Raw genomic sequence first — 25,525 nt, forward strand, 5'->3', positions numbered from 1 at the left:
ACTTTAGACGCATGCGCAGACAATAATCAGAATGGATTTGTGAGGGACCGTGATGTGACCAGGGTAACATACGTGGTGTTTGGATATTGGATCTACTGTTTTTCCCTTAGGGATGGGATGGATTGGCCGGGAGGATCGGCAAAGATTTTTTTTGTCAAAATGAGTGAACCACCCTACTTTAGAAGATGATTAAAATATCTAACCCCCACCCCAACGCGCACGCACACACGCAAATAGAGTAAAATTGTAAGACTTTTCTCATTATACGTTACTTTGCTATTTATAGTTATATTGAAATGAACATCATTTTGGTGCTGAGTCATAAATGTGTACAGGGAATTTAGAATCTGGAATTAAAATCAATTTTCAACAATAACAGTTGCTAATACGAGCACGTGTACATATACTTTGTGTTGACAGGCAATCAGTGAAAAGTTGGACACAAATCTTGTCAACACCGAATACAAATGCACGGAAAGGCTCGGGGGCGCCCTTTTCGAAGCTGTACGAACGTTTCCAATTACTAGCTTCGAGGGTTCGCCTAAGCTAGACTAAGCTCGAAGAGGCCTGGGTCTTGGAGTTAGCTGAAATTTATGAAAGGATTTCTGCGAAGTACTTTGCTGTGTGTCTAGCAACTGCCAGGGAGTTTCTCGTTGTCTGTTGTCTGGCCACAGCCCATGGCAAAACTGGAGGTACTGTCAGTGTACTGTACTGCAGCAAGATCCAGACACACGTTTGTTCACAAATAGAAGAAATCGTCGTTTCTACACACAGGAAATAGAGTAATCTTGGTGTTTAATGATGTTGTTTATGACATCCATGTTATTTGTTACTTCGTAATAAATTTGAAGAACACAGGTATATATATTTTGTTGACTCATTTCTATCGCAATTTTCTAAATAAGTGTAAAAGAAAGTAACAATTGTAGAACTTCCAAGGCTTTGAGGTGCAAAGAATGTGGAGTACAGCGCCAGTGTCCATTCTTTCCCATATACACACAAGGGATGACTGGAAAGTACCCACGCATCAATTATTCAAGGCACCGAAAAAACACCCCACTCGCAGTCGATATATTTAAAAATGGTATGACGAGACCCGGCATTAACGTACTGATCAAATTTGGGCTTCGTTTTACCAGCCCTCCAGCAAATGGGTGGAAAAACGGCAATTTTCACGACTACAGAGATAATTTAAATCAAGTTTGAATCTCCCGGTCACGACTGTGGGCACTATGTCATGGCATCACGCTATGATTTAAGGGACTGGTCAGTTTCTTCGACCGGGGGTGGATTCATGGGCGTTAACCCATTTTTTACTTTGGTGATAGGGGTCATCATGTTTTTAAATGCCCAATGGCGGGGGTCGTCAGGGTGACTTTGAATTTGAATACGGGATCATACTTGCCTAAAATACATCGTACCGAGAATTTCACCGTTCAATTCTATTTTTCGGCGCGCCCTCCGGGCTCGTAACTTTAAAGGACAAAGTCGGCCATTTTTCATGAATTTTTATTGTTACGAGATACTACTTATATTGTTTGACATGTTGAAAGATACTGAATGAATGGGTGACCATGCATATATTCGAACCCCGGTTTTGACACGATACATGAAACCATCGCGAAAATGAATTAATTATCATGACCATTAATTCATTTTTGCGATAATTTCATTCAATTTGTCTCAAATCAGGGTCGAATATATGCATGGTTACCCATTCATTCAGTATCTTTCAACACATTAAACAATATAAGTAGTATCTTGCATCAAACAAAATTCATGAAAAATGGCCGACTTTGTCCCTTTAACGTAACAGACATATTTTTCAGTATGCCCTTCGAGCGCATGACTTCATATATCAGACATATATATCAGAGATATCTGGATGTTTTCTATTTTGGGCCCGCCCCCTTAATATATATCAGAGATATATGTCAGAGATATCTTGATGTTTGCAAATTGAAAGTCTGTTATGCAAAATTTACTAATCGTTATGGAATCTGAAGTTCATATGAAAAGCATGACAAATTCCTGACCCTTTTCTGTTTTCTCTGTGAGAATTCAGTATAAGAAAGCAAAATGCACAAATAGTTCACAATACATTTGAATAGTAATTTAGAAAGAGAAAATTGACGAACTATTTGTAGTTCTCATTGATGCAACTATATTCCTTTATGTCACAGGTTTTCAAGTAAAAGATGTTTTTAATGAGTAAAATGAGTCAACAAAAGGCAGTTTTTGTCATTCTTTATAGCTTCAACGTTAAAGGAAAAACTCTTATCAGACACTGTGCACATCAGATTTTGCTACAACCTGTAAAAATGGCTCTCTTTGGCTTCTGAGGAGTAGCGGTTGGATGACAGGCAACAGTCTAATTACCCAATGAAGTTTATGATTTACTGACGTTCTCTCTTTGAAATTAGCGATTTACTTATGTACAACAGTTCTGGACATCTGGTTATGCATAGAAAGGGTGAAATACATTAAATTAAAACTTTGAAATTCCTATCTTACAACAGATATGCCAACAATTTCACTAAAACACAAAATGACTGAATGTTTAAAATATACCAAAATATTATATATATATATATATATATATATATATATATATATATATATATATATATATATATATATATATATATATATATATATATATATATATATATCACCTTTTGTTTTACCTTTGTCCCGGGGGGGGGGAGGTCACCCTGTTTTCAAAAGTTGGAATGGGGGGTGTCAGCCACTTTTTGACGTCCACAAAAAATAATCCACCCCTTCTCCAGGCCGAAGAAACTGACCAGTCCCTAAGTGGACCTATTGCACCGTCTGCAAATATTGTCTTGGTCAGCTATGACGTCTTGGTCCAATTTTGGAGGTGGCCTTAGCCCTACGCCGCCTCCGAAGTCGGCGTAGCCAAAGTAGGACACTCTCGCCATACTCGTATATGGCTAGAGATGACTTTTGCAGGACAACAGTGCATGTAATTACGCCTTCCGTGATTATTGGTGACGTCATCATCGGGGCAAAAAGAGATCACGAGCTAGAGAAAGTTGTGTAAAATGTCGACGCAGACCATGAGTGTTACGGAGAAGATCACGCTGTATCATGATCACATCTCGTACTACTCACAGAGGGTGGGTATTCATATGAATATCTTTGCCTAGAACATTTTCCTCAAACATCACGGTACAGTAACTAAAGAAGTTGGACTTACCTCGTGCTGGTTTGGGAGGGGCTGATATTTTTACGGGCCTGTAGTTCATCGAAATTTAAGGCTGCATTCACAATACTGGGGAGTGGCTTGAGGAATTCGAGGGGAGCTTGAAGTTCTGCGGGGTATTAGAGGCTGATTTGAAAAGTTTGCACTGGATAAAGTCGGATCTGAAAATATTTCTGTTCCCTGTTTTCAAATTCCACATGACTTTGTGTCGTTGATTTTGTCTATGTCACCGATGGCACCCTTGTATGGTATTTCTTTACTTCAAACAGGCCTATAAAGCTTTAAGATGACTCTGTTTATCTCAAAATATAATAATTAGACCGTCTATGAATGGCCTCATTATCTGGAGAAAAATATTTATATTTTCTTTAAATGCTTATTTGCCTTACCCTGGTCATTGCTCATAAGGAAAGCGTTGACCCGTATCTTTAAGGGCGACACACAGACCGTATACGTAGCAAGCCACTCACCTGTGAAAATAACACCTCGACTTTTGACCTGTATTTTCCAAACTGAATGACTGAGGGGGAGAGCCATGTAATTTCGGAAGGGGGGCATGTTGATGGAGAATTTTAGGAAGAAAACTTGTCAGTAGATAAATAAAACAATTGATATTTCATAAAAGCTCGAAAAATAGTTTTTTGCAACAGACAGAAGTGAACAATTGTCGCAATGTTATAGCCTCAATGTTATGGAGAGGACGCTTTCGAAGTCCCTCCTCAGTAATGACTGCATGTGAATCGTATAACTTTACGTCCAAGATCATTTAAGGAACATACGGTACAACTTATTCAGGATTTAAAAGTCAGAGTTCACACTCAGTAATAAGATGGGACTTCGAAAGTCACTACATCATAATCCTAAACATGTTCAGCCTACATTTTCCATGACTTTTTTATCAAAATATAATGACTACATCATAGATCAGTTGCTCCCAGGATTCATCGCTCTTTTCCGCATCTTGCTTGGAGATTTTTGAACATGATTTCCCCAAACTGCCAGACTCTGGAGGGGCGGCTGGATGACAGCGCCGCACAGCAGTCGTGGTAACCGAGACTTATCTTACTGTCAGTAGTGACGCTTGCGTAGCAAAGAGCCGCTTGCGCGAGCTAATAAGTGGAAAAAATGTAATATGCAACCGCTTTTTACGGGAAACAGAAACAACAACAACAACAATAATAATAATAATAATAATAATAGTAATTTATGTCATGCCTATTCTTATGAGCTCTAGGCGCAGGAAGTGAAAAGTATTGTGGGAAAGGCAAGAAAGTGTGGAAAGGAAATCCATTTTTGAATAACTGCATTTTGAGAGCGCATGTATAGAAATCCGAGGAAGGAGGGTAACAGATGTGTTAGGGAGTTTATTCCCTGTCGTGGGCCACAGACCTAACTAACAAAATGACCTTTCTTTAAAATTATGAACCTGAGCTCATATACAGTTGTTGCTGTTTGTTCATCATTTAGGCAAGACTGGCTCTTGTTGAAAAGGGAATCACCTACGACAGCAAAATGTTTCCTTGATCAACTTGACCTTCCTTGATCCATGGTTTATCAGGCTGAACCCCGCCGGTAAAATACCGATCGTCGTTCACGGTGACAGAGTGGTTGCCGATACTCCGAGGATTTGGAGTACCTCGCCCAGGCATTTCCAGACAGTAAGTTGCACGATGCCGTGGTTTATAGAACCCCATGCTGCAAATGAGAAGCCGAGAATAATTCACGCACATCAAACATAAATTCGACCATCCACATATCACTACACCGGACTGACATCAAACACCTAAATAGTTGGATCTCCATGATACTTGGTCATAATTTGCACCGAACCCTAAGCTATTTTACAAGGATTGTGAGGAAAATAAAGGTATGAATATGTGTGCGGCCTGTTTTTCGCTCCATTCAAAAGCAAAGAACTTTGCTAAGCAATTAATAGATTGACCGATTCTAAGAACGAAATATTACCGATTCAGCTTAACAAGTTTATAGCTATTTCTTTAGAGATAAAACATTGGCCCTGCCATCGCTCAGTGTGCTGGCGTCAGGCAAAAAGGTTCAACATAACACCTGTTTTTTGAATCGACACTCTTAATAGAAAAGCAATTGACAACGACATACGAAAACTTTTGCAAACTTTAGTCAAAACTTTTTTAAATACTGACGATTTGTATCTTTCTATGGGTTTTTAGCAATTCGCCTACACCCAGAGGACACGGACGAAAGGAAAAGGGTGTTACACTTCCGAGACTTGGCTGACTCAATCGCATTCAACTCTTTGATGGCGGGATGCGTTCGACATCCACACCTCATTCCGGAACCCGCAAGCTTCCCAATGGAACGCATCCAGAAGTTTATCAAATGTAAGAATAGTTGGAACTTATTTTCTTGCTTTTTTGACAATTTTATCGTGCTCATTTACAGAAACATATGTTAGCTTCACAGGCAACGGCGTGGTGCAGTGACTAATTCCTACACAGGGAATTCGGTTTCGTCGGGTCCCAGAGAGAAACCGTGCACTGAGCCGCTCCCGGAGAGCGCCACCATGTATAGACGAGCTAACTGGCCGATCCGATCAGCCGATCGATCTGAATGATCGAATCCGTGAACATTATTGAACCCAGTTGCTACTCAGCTTGTTGCATTTCAACACGTGGAATTTGTTGAAATGTGTACGCATGGTATCACAAGCGATGAAGTAAAAGAAATAATATGTACTTCGTTTTACCTGAGAGCGCGCGCGGCCTACCTTATTGGGAAATGGCAAGATAAGGCCCAAAAAAAAGAAGAAATGTTTCTGGTCAGCGCGCGCGTCTCTTGAACAACAGCGCGTCACCTTTTTTTTTCCTGGTTTGAGGCCGGCGGCTGTGGCAAACTAGTACATACTGATTACTATAACACCAAACCAAAACGGCTGAAGAGAAAGAAAATTCTTTGGGGCACATGATCAGTGACTGCATGAACAGTTTAAATGTTACTATATTGATAAAACTACAAAACTCAGTGTTATCCCCAGGCCATAGCGGTCCCGCTACGCTTTCTCCTCCCCCCCCCCCGCTACTCTTCGATTCTATTCCCGCCATCCTTAGTTCACACGCTCTGCGTACCAGCTGATTGCATTGTCTACACATAAGCGCTCACTGCAACTTTTAACCTGGTGAAAGAGTGGAAGGTGTGAAGTATGGTATGCATCAGATAAGTTGTCCGGAAGTGTTGAGAGGAACGTTAAAACAATAGAAGAATCGGCTGGGTTGTTCACAAATTTTCATTCCAGAACGACTATTACGACCAACAAAGACAGTATACATCGCGGACAAGTGTTCACAGAGGTAGGCGGTGTAGCACTAGCAGGGCCTTTGATCACATTCCCATGCTTTGATCAACGAAATGGACCGCAAAAGAAACAAGAGTTGACTGGTGAGGTTGATTATGATTGTACAACGATGAGTTTTGTCTGAGTACGATCACGATCGCGATCGAGTTCACATTGCATAAATTTCAATATGGCGGCGGCCATGTTGGTCGACAGGTTCATAACGTGTTGACATTGATCCTGGCGTCGTGTGTGGTTCCACTCTGACACGTTCTCTGAAAGATTTTACACCTGATTTTCGAGGGATTCTAGTTGTACTTAGTTCATGTCTTGTGATCATCTGGTGGTATTTTTAAAATCAAGAATCGAACGACGATGTTCAGTGGAAGTAGACGTTATGCGGGCGGGGGGGGGGGGGGCGCTGGTTGAAATCTATCCCCGTGATGAAAAATTATTCGCGGTGTTTGTCGTTCAAAAACGATATAAAAGTCAATTGCATTTGAATTGTGTAAAGCTTAAACTTGTGAATTTTCCTCTTTGTTGGCAAGTTTTGACAATTTATTAGCAATATATGTATTAATGAAACTCCAATCAGACGAACCATTTCTTGCTCTCAAAGTTTCAATCTGAATCTTCTGTTTTAATTGCAATTGTAATTACAATACTGTGATGATTTATTTAAGTGTAATAAAGAGTTTCCATGATGTTCAAACTGCACACTTGTGTGTTACCATTGCATTTTGTTGTGAGTGTACATGTATGTATGTGTGGATGCATGTGCAAGCTTACATCCATATGCAAATATAAATTAATGATATGCAAATGATTATGCAAATTAGCCGCTAAGCTTTGGCGCTTTAACTGACCCTGCTCCCTCCCTTGAGGAGGAGGAAAAAAAAAAAAAAAAAAAAAAAAAAAAAAAAAAAGCCGCGTCGCCGCACCATTTTTAAAGAAAGGCCTGACCAGAAACATTTCTTTTTTTGGGGGGGGCCTAAAATAGAAATAAACATACTGGCAGGGCAGCAATTACGGGTTTCCAACGAGAACTTCATTATTAAGCTGCAGAGTCCTGAGCAAAATAATACCAAACAATCAACAGGTTTACACATGTTCAATTAGTGTGCCAGCTGAAAAACGTGAAAGTACGTAGGTCAAAGATCATCTGGGGTCATCCAAAATCCGGGAAATAAAAGTTAATTCTTGTTCCTCACTGGTCAAAGTGCGAGAAAGCCAAACTTCTAGCCCTACTGGTAAGTCTAGGATTAGGTATATATACACGAGCTATATCAATAATCAAAGAAAACCCTTTACGAAGTGTCTTATGAGCTGAATGAGCAGAGCTCTACCTCCTGTAATTGCTGATAAACATAAAAGTCAACAAAAATATTGAGAAATAGAGTTTGTCCCGAATTGCTCCATAACCAAGAACAAAACATCCATCTCGCCCGATTGGCTAGCCGAGGATTAGATATTTGACTGAATAGGTAGAAAACCATTACAAAGCCTGCACGAGCCCCGATGAGTTCGCTTATCATATACAGAATGCACATTTAACAACTATAGCCCACTATGTACAGTGAAGGGATGGAATGTTTAAAGTTTGCAAACATATGTTGTTGTGACTTAATATCATGGAAAATAAAATTGTTAAATTAACTAAATCTCTTTTTAAGTAGATATCACAGATGGGCCGCTAAATGTCTGGAAATATTCTAACAATGATTGATGAGTTAATGTCAGTAGTCTTAAAACCGGATTACCGAATTCGAATTATTCTTTTTCTTGTAATACCATGTTTCCGAACAATCAGTAACCTTTCGCGACTAAACAATATATTGATTTCGCATAGACGTATCGACTTGCCTGTTTATCGCTAAAAATGTCATTTTCCTTTCTATCAAGTACGTCTAAACGCGGTTTCTTACTAACTTGCAACGTACCACTTATGCCGTACTCAGCGGCGGCCGTTGATTATTTCATTCATTCCGTTTACAGTGTACATTATATCATTTGGATGGTCCAGACATGTGATTTAACGCAAGTGATAATGCGTATCGGTATTATTGCAGTTTTTAGCACAACAGAATTATCTTTTGCCAGAATGCCGCATTCGATTTGGCGAGGATTTGACCGAGGGGTTGTTAAGGGCTTAACTTGTTGCTAAGCAATTTGATGACAATGTAGCAATGTGTCAGAATACAAAACTTGTCAAAAATATCGATAAGTGTTCAGAATTTATATAATTTTATGTTACTATAGAGCCTTGCTGGTGACATCTGCGTCCCTTTGGTCGTTATGTGTGGATGGTTTTTTTTAGTAAAAGTGAACGTGGAAAAGGTAATATGGCGGCTGTGAAAGTCACTTTGTAAAGTATCTCACTCGCATGATTATATTTGATAAGTTATAACATTGGGCTACTTATTTTATTGCTCAAGTAATAACGTTTCTGATGATGAATTGATTTTATATACTTCACAATAAAATTGCCTGCGGTCACGTTTTGGGTGCCGTAGTTCCGCAGTGATGGTCATTTCCAAGAAATACTCTGATCACAATATCGAGCATTCGATATTTGGTTATTTTCAAAGTACTGATATATCGATATACCTATTTCAACTAGATATATCATTTCGCCGCAAGATGTCACGGAATCCGCCCAAAGTGATGGAAGCATTCATCAAATAACAGTCTCTCCACACACAAATTTAAACAGAATGAATAACAATGGCCGCTGGAAGAATGGAATCACCAAAGTCAAAAACAGGGTGACCCCATGAATCCACCAATAGGCCAAAAGAACTGACCAGCCCCTAACTAAAAATCATCCATAAAGAAAATAAAAATGACTCACAGTGGTTAAGGGACTGGGGATGAACCAATGCACATGGCTAACTACAGACTCCGGTAACATCATAAGATATTGTATCGATCCTTAAACACCTTGATATTTAGATTTTTGAATCTTATAACACTTATTTCTAAAATATGGTTTTTCCATACGTGATGCATGATAATGTGCATTCTATGATTCGGTTTTCAGCCTAAAAAGTTGTTCTTTTGTCAGAATATGTGTCATATTACATTTGCTAGGGTGTTGACCGAGGTGTGTTGAAGACTGACTTCGTTGACACATAACGTGAAAGACATAAAAATACGATGTCAAAGTCTTAAAGATCGATACAACGCAATGTTATGGAGCCCTATTATATGCGGCAACTGCGTCTGAAGTACCTATTTTGTATTTTCTTTGTATATAGACATTGTTAATTGAAACCGTTTTCGTCGACCGTGCTAAAGTGAGTATGGGAAAGGAGATGTAGTGACAGCTGTTAGACTCTTTGCAAAAAAAATCCTCTTAAAATTAAATCATTAAAATATAAGCTTATTACTCACATGTGTGAGCATAGACGTATTTTTATCGCCTATAATTATCTATCACCGAAAATGTCAAGCGTCGGGCACTCTTTGCCAACTGAACCGACAAACTCTTGGCGAAAATTGACCATTTAGCGTTATTATGGTGTAGCTAAGATCCATGTAATTTGGCTAAATGTCAGTTCTCAGAAAGGCACGAAGCTGAATGGCTATTTAGCGATATTTTGAAGGTTCATGAAAGAAGTATACCATGCATTCTACAGAGAAATACAGAGGATCATTGGCTGGGAAAATTCGATATTCAGCATTATTTCTTCCCATAATGTTGACATGTGTATTTAATTTGATGTAACTATAAGCACCTGCCGGCATACACGCTATTCAGCGTCACTTATCCCTATCACGTAGTAATCCCTATCACGTAGTATATTTATATGCCTCAGCAGGATAGATGGAAAGTGGTCATTCTAAAATGGAGGGTGTGTGAATGTTGCTAAGTTCTCTGCAGGATTCTTACATGAACATTGGAACTGTTATTGCATGGAAATCAATTAATTCCAAGCGACCCTACGTAAGAGTGGGTAAAAATACGCCATAAAATGTGGCATTCACGTGATGAGAGAGAGAGAGAGAAAAGAGAGAGAGAGAGAGAGAGAGAGAGAGAGAGAGAGAGAGAGAGAGAGAGAGAGACAGAGAGAGAGACAGACAGAGAGACAGACAGACAGACGGACAGACAGACAAAGACACACAGACAGACAAGACAGACAGACAGACAGACAGACAAACAGACAGAAGAGACAGAGACAGAGAAAAAGAGAGACTGAGACGAGACAGACAGACAGACAGACAGATAGATAGACAGAAAAAGAGAGACAGACAGACAGACAGAGTCAGAGATAGAGACAGAGATAGAGAAACAGACAGACAGAGTGAGACAGAGACAAGGACAGAGAAAGATTAGCGTTTTGAAAATTCACGATGTGGTGATCTTTTATCTTCTCTTGATTGTGAATCACTCTAATTTGGAAATAGGTTTATGCGTTTGTTCATTCAATGATGCTCAGAATCATTTTACAAACGTCGGATACATACCGCATACTTGTGTATCTCTTTGCATATGTAAAATTGAGTTTTGAATGGATACGTATGAAAAAAATATGTTGGAAGACAAGTATTTCAATGCCACAATTTCTGACTCTAAGCGTATCGTACAATTTCATATCATTTCGAGCATTTTTGTCAACTTTGAATAAGCGTTATGATTTTGGAAAGAATGAGACCCCTCTGACTTGTGCATGACCCTCCCTTAAACCCCTGCGCGTATAAAAGTGATGTGACCAATAGGAATAGCACCATCCCCGTCAGCTCCATGCAAGCCATAATAGCTAAAACGTCATTAGAAGCAAGTATTAATACAAAAATGATTTCCCCTAGTACGAGAAAGTGTTTGCTAGTCTTCGTGATAGCTGTTGTCCTTTATCTACTGGCCTCTGACTACGAAGTTTTGAAAAACTGTTGCATCGCGATGAAGATCACACATATTTACATCGTGATCGTCTGTCGAAGAGCGATCAGATGCCGACACATTCTGCTGATGATGAGACTCCTTCGCAGCTGTTGAACAGTGAGAGTACTAGTAACCACTTAGATCATTCGCTTGCTTCATCAACACCTAATCACAAGGCAACATCCACAACTGTCCGTAACGAGGACAAATCCGATATAAAGCAGACTGAACAGACGGAAGATGGGCAGCAGGTTATAGAGGATAGACTCGTGATCGGCAATCAAACGCTGTTGAATCAAACGGAATTCATTTCTACGTTAGTTCATCTTTCAAGAAGATAGCCAAGCAGTATGGCTTTGTCACCCTACAATTCCTTAATCGTGGCTACTTAAACCTCACCAAGAGCTGGGCATGTAACGTCAAATGCATGGGGGTGCTACCTCGGGTTCTCTTCCTAGCAACAGATCAGTATGCAATGGATGGTTTATCCAAACTGGACATCGATATTCAAGTGTTACTCCTACCTTTCGAAACAGGTTTCAAGTTGTATTTCGACAGATTCGTTACTATCGGTTCGTTCTCTTGAGGACATGGCTGGTAGTTGTTTTACTTCAGAGACACATTGCTGTCACTGTCATTGAATCTGATGCAGTATGGTTTGATGACGCTCTTCCGTTTATCAACAAATGCAAAGGTTTTGACATCGTGTCAACATCAAACTCCATACATGAAGGAGGTATTTCCACGGGATTCATATACATTAATACTACTGCATCGGGTAAAAGGGTATGGTTGAACATGTTCAGAGAATTTGGAGCGTACATGGAAACACAGGTTAACGGATCTGCCATGATGACTGGTCCCAACTCCGAAATGGTAACCCTTCGAAGGGTTATACATAAGACTCACGTGAAAGTTAAAACATTGCCTCTTAAGAATTTTGTGTCAGGTCTTTGGTACAAGAATGCAACACTGCGTGAGATTACAAACCCATAGTCATCCAAAACAACTACATCGTAGGAGTTGACGCCAAAATTGGGCGAGCGCAGACATGGGGCCATTGGTACCTAACAAATGACGGTCAGTGCAAAGATAATAGAGAACTACTTAAATGTATTTCAGCTTAAAAGGAGAATGCTCTTTAAAGCTTGTGGAGTCAATCTTCTTGCTCAGAGTGAAATCGAAAATTTGGTATTTTAATGTAGAGTTATCATTGGGATCCAGAAATAAATGGATAGCAATATAAAATGATAATTTCGATTAAGGTTTTGGTAATCCGTTGCTCTAGAACCAAACTTTTTCTCTGTCACCAGAGGTATTTTATTGTTTATTTCGAAAGAGAATGGCTAAAGGTTCCCTGTGAGAAAAGTTTGAACAATTCTTTCAGCCTCTACTAAATCTGTAGTAAATTGTTACTTTACTATTTCTGTCGTTCGACATATTCAGGCCACCCAGCATAAGTTAATGATATTCATCAGAATGTAAGCTCTTATTTCGGTGTATCACGAAATGCCAATACGTAAGGTTCAAATTTGACTTTTTTCTGACAAACATGTGGGACTTTTGACAGTAAATCATCGGTCGGTATCGCGTCGCGTCCGAGCGTTGTCTCCTTATTTGATGAACTGCCCAGCACCGAGTCAGAACGCGCACGTTTCATGTTTGACATAAAATATGTAAAACATTAACAGAGAGAATGAACGATGGGTTCTTAAATTACTTTTTTGAAAATAAACACCCGAACCTTTCATTTCATGACAGTGATTTTAGTAAGTATGATAGTTTTTTTCAGATGTACATTTTGTGTAGTAGGTGTAAATTATTTTGAAGGTTAAATGGTCTATAAAGAGCTCTACCTGTAAGCTTAAGTTTGATTTTCGGAGAAATGTATTATCTTAAGTAACACTGAAAATTAACAACTGAATTTCCCATGTTTTTAGCAGAACTTTATCAGTGTGCTTTTTAAAAGAGGAATAAAGATAAAATGTTTAAAATTTTGCATGCTTTAAAGAAGGATGTCAAATTAACGTGCTTGTAATGGTATATACATAATAATTTTCTTGCCCCATCGGTGTCCGTAATTGATCATGGTCATCCTACTGATTGGATTTATCCGTAAATTATATTATACCGGCTATTTAGGGGATGAATTTTATCCTGTTTTAGCAGAGATGTTGTTATTTTTTATGAGGATGATGCTGTACTTTCTCTGACACCATTTCCGGTTAACACGCCTGCCAGATGGATTTAGCAGTATTGTAGATTTCAATTTAGCAAAGGTTAAGTAATTGTTTTCTAGTGAACGCCGTTACTGACTTCTTGGATTTCTTTGCTGTATGTAATGAGATGATTTCATTATACCATAAGACAATGCTAACCTATTCTTACTTTACATCAATATATATTTAAGTGTCGCATTTATTTTACAGGGTAATGTCAACATGTTCTTTGGAAACATGTTATTTGGTTATGTACTGTCAAATTATTAGGTACTATCTTTATAGTATAGAGTAATGTAAGTTTATGATAAGAAACGCCTTTACTTATTTAGATAGTGTCAATATATAATTGTGTGACACCAATATATGATTCGATATTGCTTTTATACTGTAAGATGTAAAATGTAAATATATGATCACGTAATATTTTTTGTAACATGCAACTTATTGAAAAGAAAAAAAAGGTTACAAAACAGAAGAAAGACAACCTAACTCCTCTAGAATGTACTAATTGCATTTGTCATAGTAACCTTTTGTTCGGCCTCATACTCATATCTCAACTTATTTAACTATTCCACTTGTCTCGGTAAACTCTTTTGGCATTTACAACTGAAAATATATCTTTTGGTAAATATTATTAAAACACTTTCAATAGCTTTAAACTGTGGCTCACCGAGTAAAAGATCAACTTTAGCTAACTCACGGCAAATTCCACTTTGCGTTCTTAATAAATGAATTGTGTCATTCCAAAATGATGATTAATTGTACACCAACAGAACAAATGTTCACTTCACAAAACGTACAAAGATCAGAATCAGAGATATTTCCGAGAAAAAGAAATCTTTGTATGGGTATAATCCTATGTAGAAATTTAAATTGAAAATTTCTGAAGGAGAATGGATGGTCACTTGAAACGGCAATTTAAAGAAAATAATGAAAGTATCTGTCGTTTTTTCATTCATTTCACATCATTTTCTTACAGCTTTGAACTCCTCATTATGACTTAAAGCCGCAATGTTCAATCTTCGGTTCTCGCTTTCGTGGAGTTCTCCTCGCAGTCAACACTTGGCCAGTACGATGTTTGATTTCTATAACATTAATTACACAAACTGATCTCAACCTTTTGGCGCCTTTTGTTAATCCTGCAAACAGAGTTTATACAAGCGTTTGATTGACGGTCAGTTCAAATCGCCTACGGTCATTGATCCCCCATAACCAACACTCGAATTTTCTCGCAAGTAGCATATGGTACCTGTCTGCCAATTGAACGTTTCTTCCGAACTTAAAGATCGATTTTAGAGATGGAAGAAATCAAGGAGTGTCTACCGTGAGATAAAATGATACCTTTTGTAATTTGGGCCGTAGACTTCGGAGCAGTTCCACTCCAACGGCACACATAGACCATGTATATGTGACACATCAAATTATTCCTGTTCTTTAAAAGAGAATGTGAACTACACCAATGCATTATAATTAGCTACTAGAGAGGTTTTAAGTCAATAGCAGCTGAAAACAATCAACGCAATCTTCAGATTGTATGACCACAAAACTTGGCAATATTGTAATTCCTTTGGGAATTTGATTTTTCATCTTCTGGTAAATATCATCACAAACAACTTTCCCCATAGAGCCCTATGGCCGTATAACTTTTCGCCGAGGCTGCTGGGTAAATTTGGTGCTCATGCGCACATGGCTTACGACCTGACTTGCCCCCGCAATATCCAGCGAATTTCAAAATCAATACGTAAACAATGGCTAGCGACGGCAAAACATTTCGCGTTGTCCCATTGATAAAGGCAATAGAGAACAAACGGAAAGCCTCAACAAAAAGACTGCAGCAGTCGGATAGCTACTTCCCAGCAGAGGGTCATCGAATTGTGCAGCGTGAAACAGTTTTCAGAGGTAATTTTGTGGTCGTATGCCGACGATTTGCCGTACGCGTACGTACGTACTGCCATGGGGGGGGGGGGGGTTGTCGGAAAGGCCTGGACTGACGTGATCAACATTGCGGTTGCACTGCTAGCCGAGGATTAGATATTTGACTGAATAGGTAGAAAGCTGTTACAAAGAATGCCTGCACGAGCCCCGATGTGGCTTATCATATATAGAACGCACATTTACCATTAAAATAAAACGAAGTTTCCGTGCCATGTGATACATGTATTCGCCAAATTCAAACGGAATGAATGAATGAAACAATCTAATAGCCGTCTATGTACGTACAGTGAAGGGATGGAATGTTTAAAGTTTGCAAACATATGTTGTTGTGACTTAATATCATGGAAAATAAAATTGTTAAATTAACTAAATCTCTTTTTAAGTAGATATCACAGATGGGCCGCTAAATGTCTGGAAATATTCTAACAATCAATAGCGCTATTAGTCTTAAAACCGGATTACCGAATTCGAATTATTCTTTTTCTTGTAATACCATGTTTCCGAACAATCAGTAACCTTTCGCGACTAAACAATATATTGATTTCGCATAGACGTATCGACTTGCCTGTTTATCGCTAAAAATGTCATTTTCCTTTCTATCAAGTACGTCTAAACGCGGTCCCTCCACAAAACGACTGTTTTTCACTGACTTACAATATACCATTTTTTGCCGTACTCAGCGGCGGCCGTTTGATTATTTCATTCATTCATTCATTTTTACATTATATCATTTGGTCCAGACATATGATTTAATGCAAGTGATAATGCGTATTCGGTATTAGCGTAATAGAATTATCTTTTGCCCGAATGTCGCATTCGATTTGGCTAGGATTTGGCCGAGGGTGTTTTAAGGGCTTAATTTGTTGCTAAGCGATTTTGTGACAATGTCGTAATGTGTCAGAATACAAAAATTGTCGAAAAATATCGATAAGTGTTCAGAATTTATACAATTTTTATGTTAATAGAGCCTTGCTTGTGGCATCTGTGTCCCTTTGGTTCGTTATGCGTGATTTTTTTTTTAGTAAAAGTGAACGTGGAAAAGGAAATATGGCGGCTGTGAAAGTCACTGTGTAAAGTGTCTCATTCGCATGATTATATTTGATAAGTTGTAACATTTGGCTACTTATTTTTATTGCTCAAGTAATAACGTTTCTGATGATGAATTGATTCTATATACTTCACAATAAAATTGCCTGCGGTCACGTTTTGGGTGCTGTAGTTCCGCAGTGATGGTCATTTTCAAGAAATACTCTGATCACAATATCGAGCATTCGATATTTGGTTATTTCAAAGTACTGATATATCGATATACCTATTTCAACTAGATATATCATTTCGCCGCAAGATGTCACGGAATCCGCCCAAAGTGATAGAAGCATTCATCAAATAACAGTCTCTCCACACACAAATTTAAACAGAATGAATATTTGGCCGTTGGAAGAATGGAATCACCAAAGTCAAAAACAGAGTGACCCCATGAATCCACCAATAGGCCAAAAGAAACTGACCAGCCCCTAACTAAAAATCATCCATAAAGAAAATAAAAATGACTCACAGTGGTTAAGGGACTGGGGATGAACCAATGCACATGGCTAACTACAGACTCCGGTAACATCATAGATATTGTATCGATCCTTAAACACCTTGATATTTAGATTTTTGAATCTTGTCAAAACGGCACCTAATCATCTAGCAACGAAGGCAACAACCCGCGGCAACAACCCGCCAACGACATTAATATATATATATATATATATATATATATATATATATAATATATATATATATATATATATATATATATATATATATATATTAATTAAATAAATATATATATATATATATATATATATATATATATATATATATATATATATATATATATATATATATATATATATATATCAATTACTTCCTTAATTCCTTTCGGTAATGATAAATACGTATAACACTTATTTCTAGAATATGGTTTTTCCATACGTGATGCATGATAATGTGCATTCTATGATTCGGTTTTCAGCCTAATAAGTTGTTCTTTTGTCAGAATATGTGTCATATTACATTTGTTAGGGTGTTGGCCGAGGTGTGTTAAAGACTGACTTCGTTGACACATAACGTGAAAGATATAAAAATACGATGTCAAAGTCTTAAGGATCGATACAACGCAATGTTATGGAGCCCTATTATATGCGGCAACTGCGTCTGAAGTACCTATTTTGTATTTCTTTGTATATAGACGTTGTTAATTGAAACCGTTTTCGTCGACCGTGCTAAAGTGAATATGGGAAAGGAGATGTAGTGACAGCTGTTAGACTCTTTGCAAAAAAAATCCTCTTAAAATTAAATCATTAAAATATAAGCTTATTACTCACATGTGTGAGCATAGACGTATTTTAATCGCCTATAATTACCTATCACCGAGAATGTCAAGCGTCGGGCACTCTTTGCCAACTGAACCGACAAACTCTTGGCGAAAATTGACCATTTAGCGTTATTATGGTGTAGCTAAGATCCATGTAATTTGGCTAAATGTCAGTTCCTCAGAAAGGCACGAAGCTGAATGGCTATTTAGCGATATTTTGAAGGTTCATGAAAGAAGTATACCATGCATTCTACAGAGAAATACAGAGGATCATTGGCTGGGAAAATTCGATATTCAGCATTATTTCTTCCCATAATGTTGACATGTGTATTTAATTTTGATGTAACTATAAGCACCTGCCGGCATACACGCTATTCAGCGTCACTTATCCCTATCACGTAGTAATCCCTATCACGTAGTATATTTATATGCCTCAGCAGGATAGATGGAAAGTGGTCATTCTAAAATGGAGGGTGTGTGAATGTTGCTAAGTTCTCTGCAGGATTCTTACATGAACATTGGAACTGTTATTGCATGGAAATCAATTAATTCCAAGCGACCCTACGTAAGAGTGGGTAAAAATACGCCATAAAATGTGGCATTCACGTGATGAGAGAGAGAGAGAGAAAGAGAGAGAGAGAGAGAGAGAGAGGAGAGAGAGAGAGAGAGAGAGAGAGAGAGACAGAGAGAGAGCAGAGAGAGAAGACAGACAGACGGATAGACAGACAAAGACACACAGACAGACAAAGACAGACAGACAGACAAACACACAGAAGAGACAGAGACAGAGAAAAAGAGAGACTGAGACAGACAGACAGACAGACAGACAGACAGACAGACAGACAGAAAAAGAGAGACAGACAGAAAAAGACAGACAGACAGACAGACAGAGACAGAGAAACAGACAGACAGAGTGAGACAGAGACAAGGACAGAGAAAGATTAGCGTTTTTGAAAATTCACGATGTGGTGATCTTTTATCTTCTCTTGATTGTGAATCACTCTAAGTTGGAAAGAGTTTATGCGTTTGTTCATTCAATGATGCTCAGAATCATTATTACAAACGTCGGATACATACCGCATACTTGTGTATCTCTTTGCATATGTAAAATTGAGTTTTGAATGGATACGTATGAAAATAATATGTTGGAAGATAAGTATTTCAATGCCACAATTTCTGACTCTTAGCGTATCGTACAATTTCATATCATTTCGAGCACTTTGTCAACTTTGAATAAGCGTTATGATTTTGGAAATAATGAGACCCTCCGCATGACTTGTGCATAACCCTCCCATAAACCCCTGCGCGTATAAAAGTGATGTGACCAATAGGAATAGCACCATCCCCGTCAGCTCCACGCAAGCCATAATAGCTAAAACGTCATTAGAAGCAAGTATTAACACAAAAATGATTTCCCCTAGTACGAGAAAGTGTTTGCTAGTCTTCGTGATAGTTGTTGTCCTTTGTCTACTTGCCTCTGACTACTACTTTTTGAAAAACTGTTGCATCGCGATGAAGATCACACATATTTACATCGTGATCGTCTGTCGAAGAGCGATCAGATGCCGACAAATTCTGCTGATGATGAGACTCCGTCGCAGCTGTTGAACAGTGAGAGTACTAGTAACCACTTAGATCATTCGCTTGCTTCATCAACACCTAATCACAAGGCAACATCCACAACTGTCCGTAGCGAGGACAAATGCGATATAAAGCAGACTGAACAGACGGAAGATGGGCAGCAGGTCATAGAGGATAGACTCGTGATCGGCAATCAAACGCTGTTGGATCAAACGGAATTCATTTCTACGTTTGTTCATTTTTCAAGGAAGATCGCCAAGCAGTATGGCTTTGTCACCTTACAATTCCTTAATCGTGGCTATTTAAACCTCACCAAGAGCTGGGCATGTAACGTCCAATGCATGGGGTGCTACCTCGGGTTCTCTTCCTAGCAACAGATCAGTATGCAATGGATGGTTTATCCAAACTGGACATCGATATTCAAGTGTTACTCCTACCTTTCGAAACAGGTTTCAAGTTGTATTTCGGACAGATTCGTTACTATCGGTTCGTTCTCTTGAGGACATGGCTGGTAGTTGTTTTACTTCAGAGAAATATTCCTGTCACTGTCATTGAATCTGACGCAGTATGGTTTGATGACGCTCTTCCGTTTATAAGCAAATGCAAAGGCTTTGACATCGTGTTGACATCAAACTCCATACATGAAGGAGGTATTTCCACGGGATTCATATACATTAATACAACTGCATCGGGTAAAAGGGTATGGTTGAACATGTTCAGAGAATTTGGAGCGTACATGGAAACACAGGTTAACGAATCTGCCATGATGACTAGTACCCATCCGAAATGAAAACCCTTGCAAGGGTTATACAAAAGACTCACGTGAAAGTTAAAACATTGCCTCTGAAGAATTTTGTGTCAGGTCTTTGGTACAAGAATGCAACACTGCGTGAGATTACAAAGCCCATAGTCATCCAAAACAACTACATCTTAGGAGTTGACGCCAAAATTGGGCGAGCGCAGACATGGGGCATTGGTACCTAACAAACGACGGTCAGTGCAAAGATAATAGAGAACTACTTAAATGTATTTCAGCTTAAAAGGAGAATGCTGATTAAAGCTTGTGGAGTCAATCTTCTTGTGAGAGTGAAATCGAAAATTTGGTATTTTCATGTAGAGTTATCATTGGGATCCAGAAATAAATGGATAGCAATATAAACCGTTCAGTGTGGGGAATATTCAGTGTAGTGATATTGGCCGCCAATCATTCCCAGTGACACTGAAGAAACTCACAGTTCTCGATCAACAAAAACATTGGTTTATTACGTTTAAACTCACAGTACAGAGCAGCACGCCGCATCCATGTGCGTTGCCATTGTAGGGTTTTAAAAGCATGATGGGAAATCGGGTAGTAATGAGAATTTAACCCAGAATCACGACAAAATAACATGAATAAATTCAACTATGAAGCAACTGTTGCCGGAAACTTTGTGACAAATATGTCCATGTTCACACAGTCCGCGCAAATAAATCATAGTACATGCACAGTAATGAGTGTCCTGAAAAATGTGCATTTTGGTCAAAGTTCAGCCATCGCCTGTACGTAGGTTCTCATAACTGTGTCAAAGCTCTAGAAAAGTCTCTGTTGAGCGAAGTTTTTATGTCATGCGCAGTAAGTGTTCAGAGCATCGACTGTAGTATAAAACAGTGGTCTTGCTTGCGTCCGCAAATCCATGCATCTCATAATGTACTGTCTCCCCTGTTTGATTGGCTGGTACAGGCTCAATGACTCCCATGTTGATTTGTTCTCTCATGATTTGACTCCCTCTGATTCGGAAATCTCTGTTTATACTGGCTGTCTAACCGTGGAGAATGGTCAACATTTGTGCGCAATAGGGTCAAGAAGATTGGCGAGCTGACAGAGTCCAAATGGAGATAGTGCCAACAGCAGAAAATCCAAGCGACCTTGGAACTAGAGGGTCAGCCCCAAGTCGACTCGGGACGATGTGGTTTCAAGGGCCAAGCATACTGGATCCAAAAGCTACGATCCATAGTCAAATCTATACGACACGAATGCGGCTACTGTGTGAAGTATCGTGCAAAGGTGTTAGATGCTCCAGCTACATCAGCCCTGCACACCTACAGAACGGAATTCACTGAGCCATTCGATGTGACAGGTGTGGACTTTGCAGGACCACTGATGTACAAATCAGAAAAGTATGAGACCAGAAAGGCTTACATTGCCCTCTTCACGTGTGCCAGCACCAGAGCTGTGCATCTCAAGCTTTGCAGAGAGACCTGTCTGTGAATGAATTCAAGCGACAGTTGAAGGAGTTTGTTGCACGAAGAGGATCACCAAGTGTCATGGTGAGCGACAATGCCAAGACCTTCATCGCGACCAAACAGTGGTGTCGACGTTGCAAGGGGATGAAGATTTGTTCAACTATTTGACTACACATAACATAGAGTGGAAGTTCAACATGTCACGTTCTCCATGGTGGGGTGGATTCTTTGAACGACTCATCGGCATCATGAAGAGAAGTCTGTCGAAAGCTATAGGAAGAGCACTACTGAAATTTGAAGAGCTCGAGGAACGACCATGACGGGAGCACGAGCGTGAGTACATCATATAGGACTTATAGTGTTGTACACAGTATTGCATCATCAATCAAATTAGACGAAGTTTCCGTGGGAAAACAGAACAAACGCAGTTGCTACGAGGTTTTGCAGTCGAATAACCTATTGATCGCAGTGCTTACAAACGTGCACAAAACATAGCATTTACCGAGGAGAGATTCAAACGACAGCTGGCTATTGCCGAAATCAAGCTTGATGAAATTGCAGAGCTATCCAACAGTGAGGACACGGTAGACATTACCACGGCATATGAACAAATAGGAGAGTTGATCAAGCGATTAGACAAATTAAAAGACGAGACAGCCGAATATATGTTGGAAGCAGAGTCGGACTTAGAACATGTGAAGGAGTGGACATCAACACAGAAAGTGTCCATCCAGTTATTTAGGGAGGCGCGTCAACGTATCAGAAAACAGCTGGACGAAGCTGTGGAAAGAGACGTACAACTCAAGCTTGAAAAAGAGCTACATATCCAGCGCGTGGTAAATGAGCAACAATCAAAATACAGAGTTCAACAACAAATGGAAATTGAGATGGCAGCAACACGCCAACAAAGACGAGAGGAAGAGTGGTATAGACAGAAATTAGATTTCGAGAAACAGATTGAAGCCAGCCGTGCCGAACGAATTGACCACAGGGGGGAGCATGCATCTTCAACAGCGCCCTCAACACAAGCAGTGAAGCTTCAGAAATATACTATCACGCCATTCTCAGGTGACTACAAGGATGGTTACGCTTTTGGAATCAGTTTACCGTAGAGGTGGATGGTTCTAATCTCGCTGAAATCAGTAAGTTTAATTACTTACTAGAGTTAGTGAAAGACAAACCAAAGGAGGATATCCTGGGGCTACCACATACCTCAGAGGGATACCAGGAAGCTAAAAGAATACTAGTCGAGACATATGGGAAGGACATTAAGGTGCACAAAGCCTTGATAAAGGAACTTGAGGAACTACCAGTAGTGACCAACATTCACAAGTTGCGTGACATTCATGACTTTTATAACAGGCTTGCCAGGATAGTTCGCACTCTCACAACAATGAGGAAACTGACTACTGCACAAAGCTCAGTCTACACTCTGATGGACAAGCTTGGCCCAGTGCGAGAAGTTCTCGTACAAAAGGACGATGATTGGGAAGAGTGGGGTTTGGAACAGATTGTTGAAAATCTACGAAAGTATGTCGAGAGAAATCCCCTGAGAGTTAGTGACGACAGGGTTACCACAGGGAGAAGAGATGATACAGCAAGACACACGTCATGGAGGAAAAAAGAAGAAAAGTTACTTCTTGGCAGTAATGGAGAGTCTAAACAAGGTCGCAAAACTAAATGTGTGTATTGCAGTTCAGAAGATCATTCGAGTAACGGCTGTATGAAAGTACTGGATGTGGCCACCAAGAGAGCAATACTGAGAAGAAACAGGATGTGTTTCAACTGTACAGGATTTGGTCATCTTGCAGTCAACTGTAGATCCCGGGGATGCAAGAACTGTAAAGGAAAGCATCGTACATCAATTTGTGACAAGGGGAAATCAACACTGGATGTGTCAGACAATACCAAAGTGGAAAAGGGATACGGGTGAGACTCAGGAACATTTAGAGAACATTCATATGTGGTAAGAGAGACAATTTCTGACAGAACGATCCATCGAGCCCGACCACGTGTGGGCGAGTGACGTAGCTACGAGTGAAAGGACAGACCGGAAGCTTCGGCGCGAGTGGGAACTCACCAGCCTGTAAATGGAACTTCTATGCACCTTCAACGCTACGCCGCGCTACCGGACGGGACGCCAGGAACAGTAACAATCAGGTTTAGTAGATATACACGCTTGTAGGACAACAAAGATTCTCGTCCTTCGAACCGTGTAAACTTTGCCTACAAATCCGAGCTTTCGGCAGAATCGAAATCGTGCTTTAATAATCTCACACACACGAGTGTAAGATTATTAAAGCACGATTTCGATTCTGCTGAAAGCTCGGCTTTGTAGGCAAAGTATACACGCTTGTAGGACAACAAAGATTCTCGTCCTTCGAACTGTGTAAACTTTGCCTACAAATCCGAGCTTTCGGCAGAATCGAAATCGTGCTTTAATATCACGGAAACAAGGCTTGGACTTTACCAGAGTTGCGCAAAGCCATCCTACGGGAAATCGACGCCAAATTTCTGGAATCATGATAAACGTGGTAAACAACAATAAACAAAATTAAGTTTTGGTCTAAACAACAACAAATACAAATAATAAAGTCGGGAGGTTTTCCACACCCCCCCCTATTAAAGTTACTTAAACTTTAATATAGAGGTTTCCTAATCGTCCTCATTCTCGTTTGCAATGACACCAACTAGGCGATCTACCGCAGCAGTCTTTGCTCTCCTAGTACGGCGTCTCAAATCGTGGTTGGTTTGATCTCTTTCCTCTTCATCAGCTGTAGTGCGTGTCTGGTTAACACAGGGTCAGCATCTGGTTCAGCTATAGTGCCAACCCCTGTTGCGTCGTTAGTTCCGCTAACTTCCAGATCACACACCAACTGGAGTGGCCTCTCAACAACATAGCCACTGCCTGTCCGGATCTTGTATCCTCTTATCACTCCATCCTTACCCACTATGTTGTCTACAATCCGTCCTATCTTCCAATTTGCTCGATTCTTGGTCGTGTCCTTGAGTAGAACAATCGAGTTTTTTCTTGGTAACTTTTGATCCTTTGCCTCAGCTCTCTACTGTAACGTTCCTGCAAGGCGTGAAGGTACTCATTCAACCAACGTTTACGAACGTTCTCTCTGCAGGATCGTAAGTACTTCAGCCGCTTACTCATCACATCTCTCGAGTCATCCATGTCATCGATGCTCTCCTCCAGAAACCGCGCTGGTTGTCCACGCAACAGCAGGTTTGGGGTGATCACTACTTGCTCGAAGTCTTCTTCCATATAGCACAATGGTCTGTTGTTCATGAACGTCTCCACATCGAGTAGAACTTCCTCGAGCTCTTCAAATTTCAGTAGTGCTCTTCCTATAGCTTTCGACAGACTTCTCTTCATGATGCCGATGAGTCGTTCAAAGAATCCACCCCACCATGGAGAACGTGACATGTTGAACTTCCACTCTATGTTATGTGTAGTCAAATAGTTGAACAAATCTTCATCCCTTGCAACGTCGACAACCACTGTTTGGTCGCGATGAAGGTCTTGGCATTGTCGCTCACCATGACACTGGTGATCCTCTCCGTGCAACAAACTCCTTCAACTGTCGCTTGAATTCATTCACAGACAGGTCTCTGCAAAGCTTGAGATGCACAGCTCTGGTGCTGGCACACGTGAAGAGGGCAATGTAAGCCTTTCTGGTCTCATATTTTCTGATTTGTACATCAGTGGTCCTGCAAAGTCCACACCTGTCACATCGAATGGCTCAGTGAATTCCGTTCTGTAGGTGGGCAGGGCTGA

General features: G+C 39.8%; 1 protein-coding gene and 1 long non-coding RNA gene across 2 annotated transcripts; one reads left to right on the plus strand and one right to left on the minus strand.

The window, feature by feature from the left end:
• The first annotated feature begins 3,052 nt into the window (after positions 1-3,052).
• LOC139143079 (uncharacterized) lies at positions 3,053-5,586 on the plus strand. Its single transcript, XR_011554519.1, has 3 exons — positions 3,053-3,140; positions 4,694-4,884; positions 5,416-5,586. It is a non-coding gene; the product is annotated as an uncharacterized lncRNA (long non-coding RNA).
• Positions 5,587-24,476: 18,890 nt separating this feature from the next.
• LOC139144417 (uncharacterized) lies at positions 24,477-25,174 on the minus strand. Its single transcript, XM_070715119.1, has 2 exons — positions 24,860-25,174; positions 24,477-24,746 (listed from the first exon to the last, which is right to left on the minus strand). Exons 1-2 carry the CDS (start codon positions 25,172-25,174, stop codon positions 24,477-24,479), a joined length of 585 nt encoding a protein of 194 aa, XP_070571220.1.
• Between the last annotated feature and the right edge of the window lie 351 nt (positions 25,175-25,525).

This window comes from Ptychodera flava, chromosome 11, assembly GCF_041260155.1.
Source record: "Ptychodera flava strain L36383 chromosome 11, AS_Pfla_20210202, whole genome shotgun sequence".
In the NCBI taxonomy this organism is placed as follows: domain Eukaryota; kingdom Metazoa; phylum Hemichordata; class Enteropneusta; family Ptychoderidae; genus Ptychodera; species Ptychodera flava.

Bases quoted from the DNA above. Each gene is read 5' to 3' on its own strand.
- LOC139144417 (XM_070715119.1), bottom strand. From the start codon at position 25,174: ATGTCACGTTCTCCATGGTGGGGTGGATTCTTTGAACGACTCATCGGC. The intron at 24,747-24,859 runs GTTCGTAAACGT...GTTCTACTCAAG, and splicing joins TACGATCCTGCAGAGAGAAC to GACACGACCAAGAATCGAGC.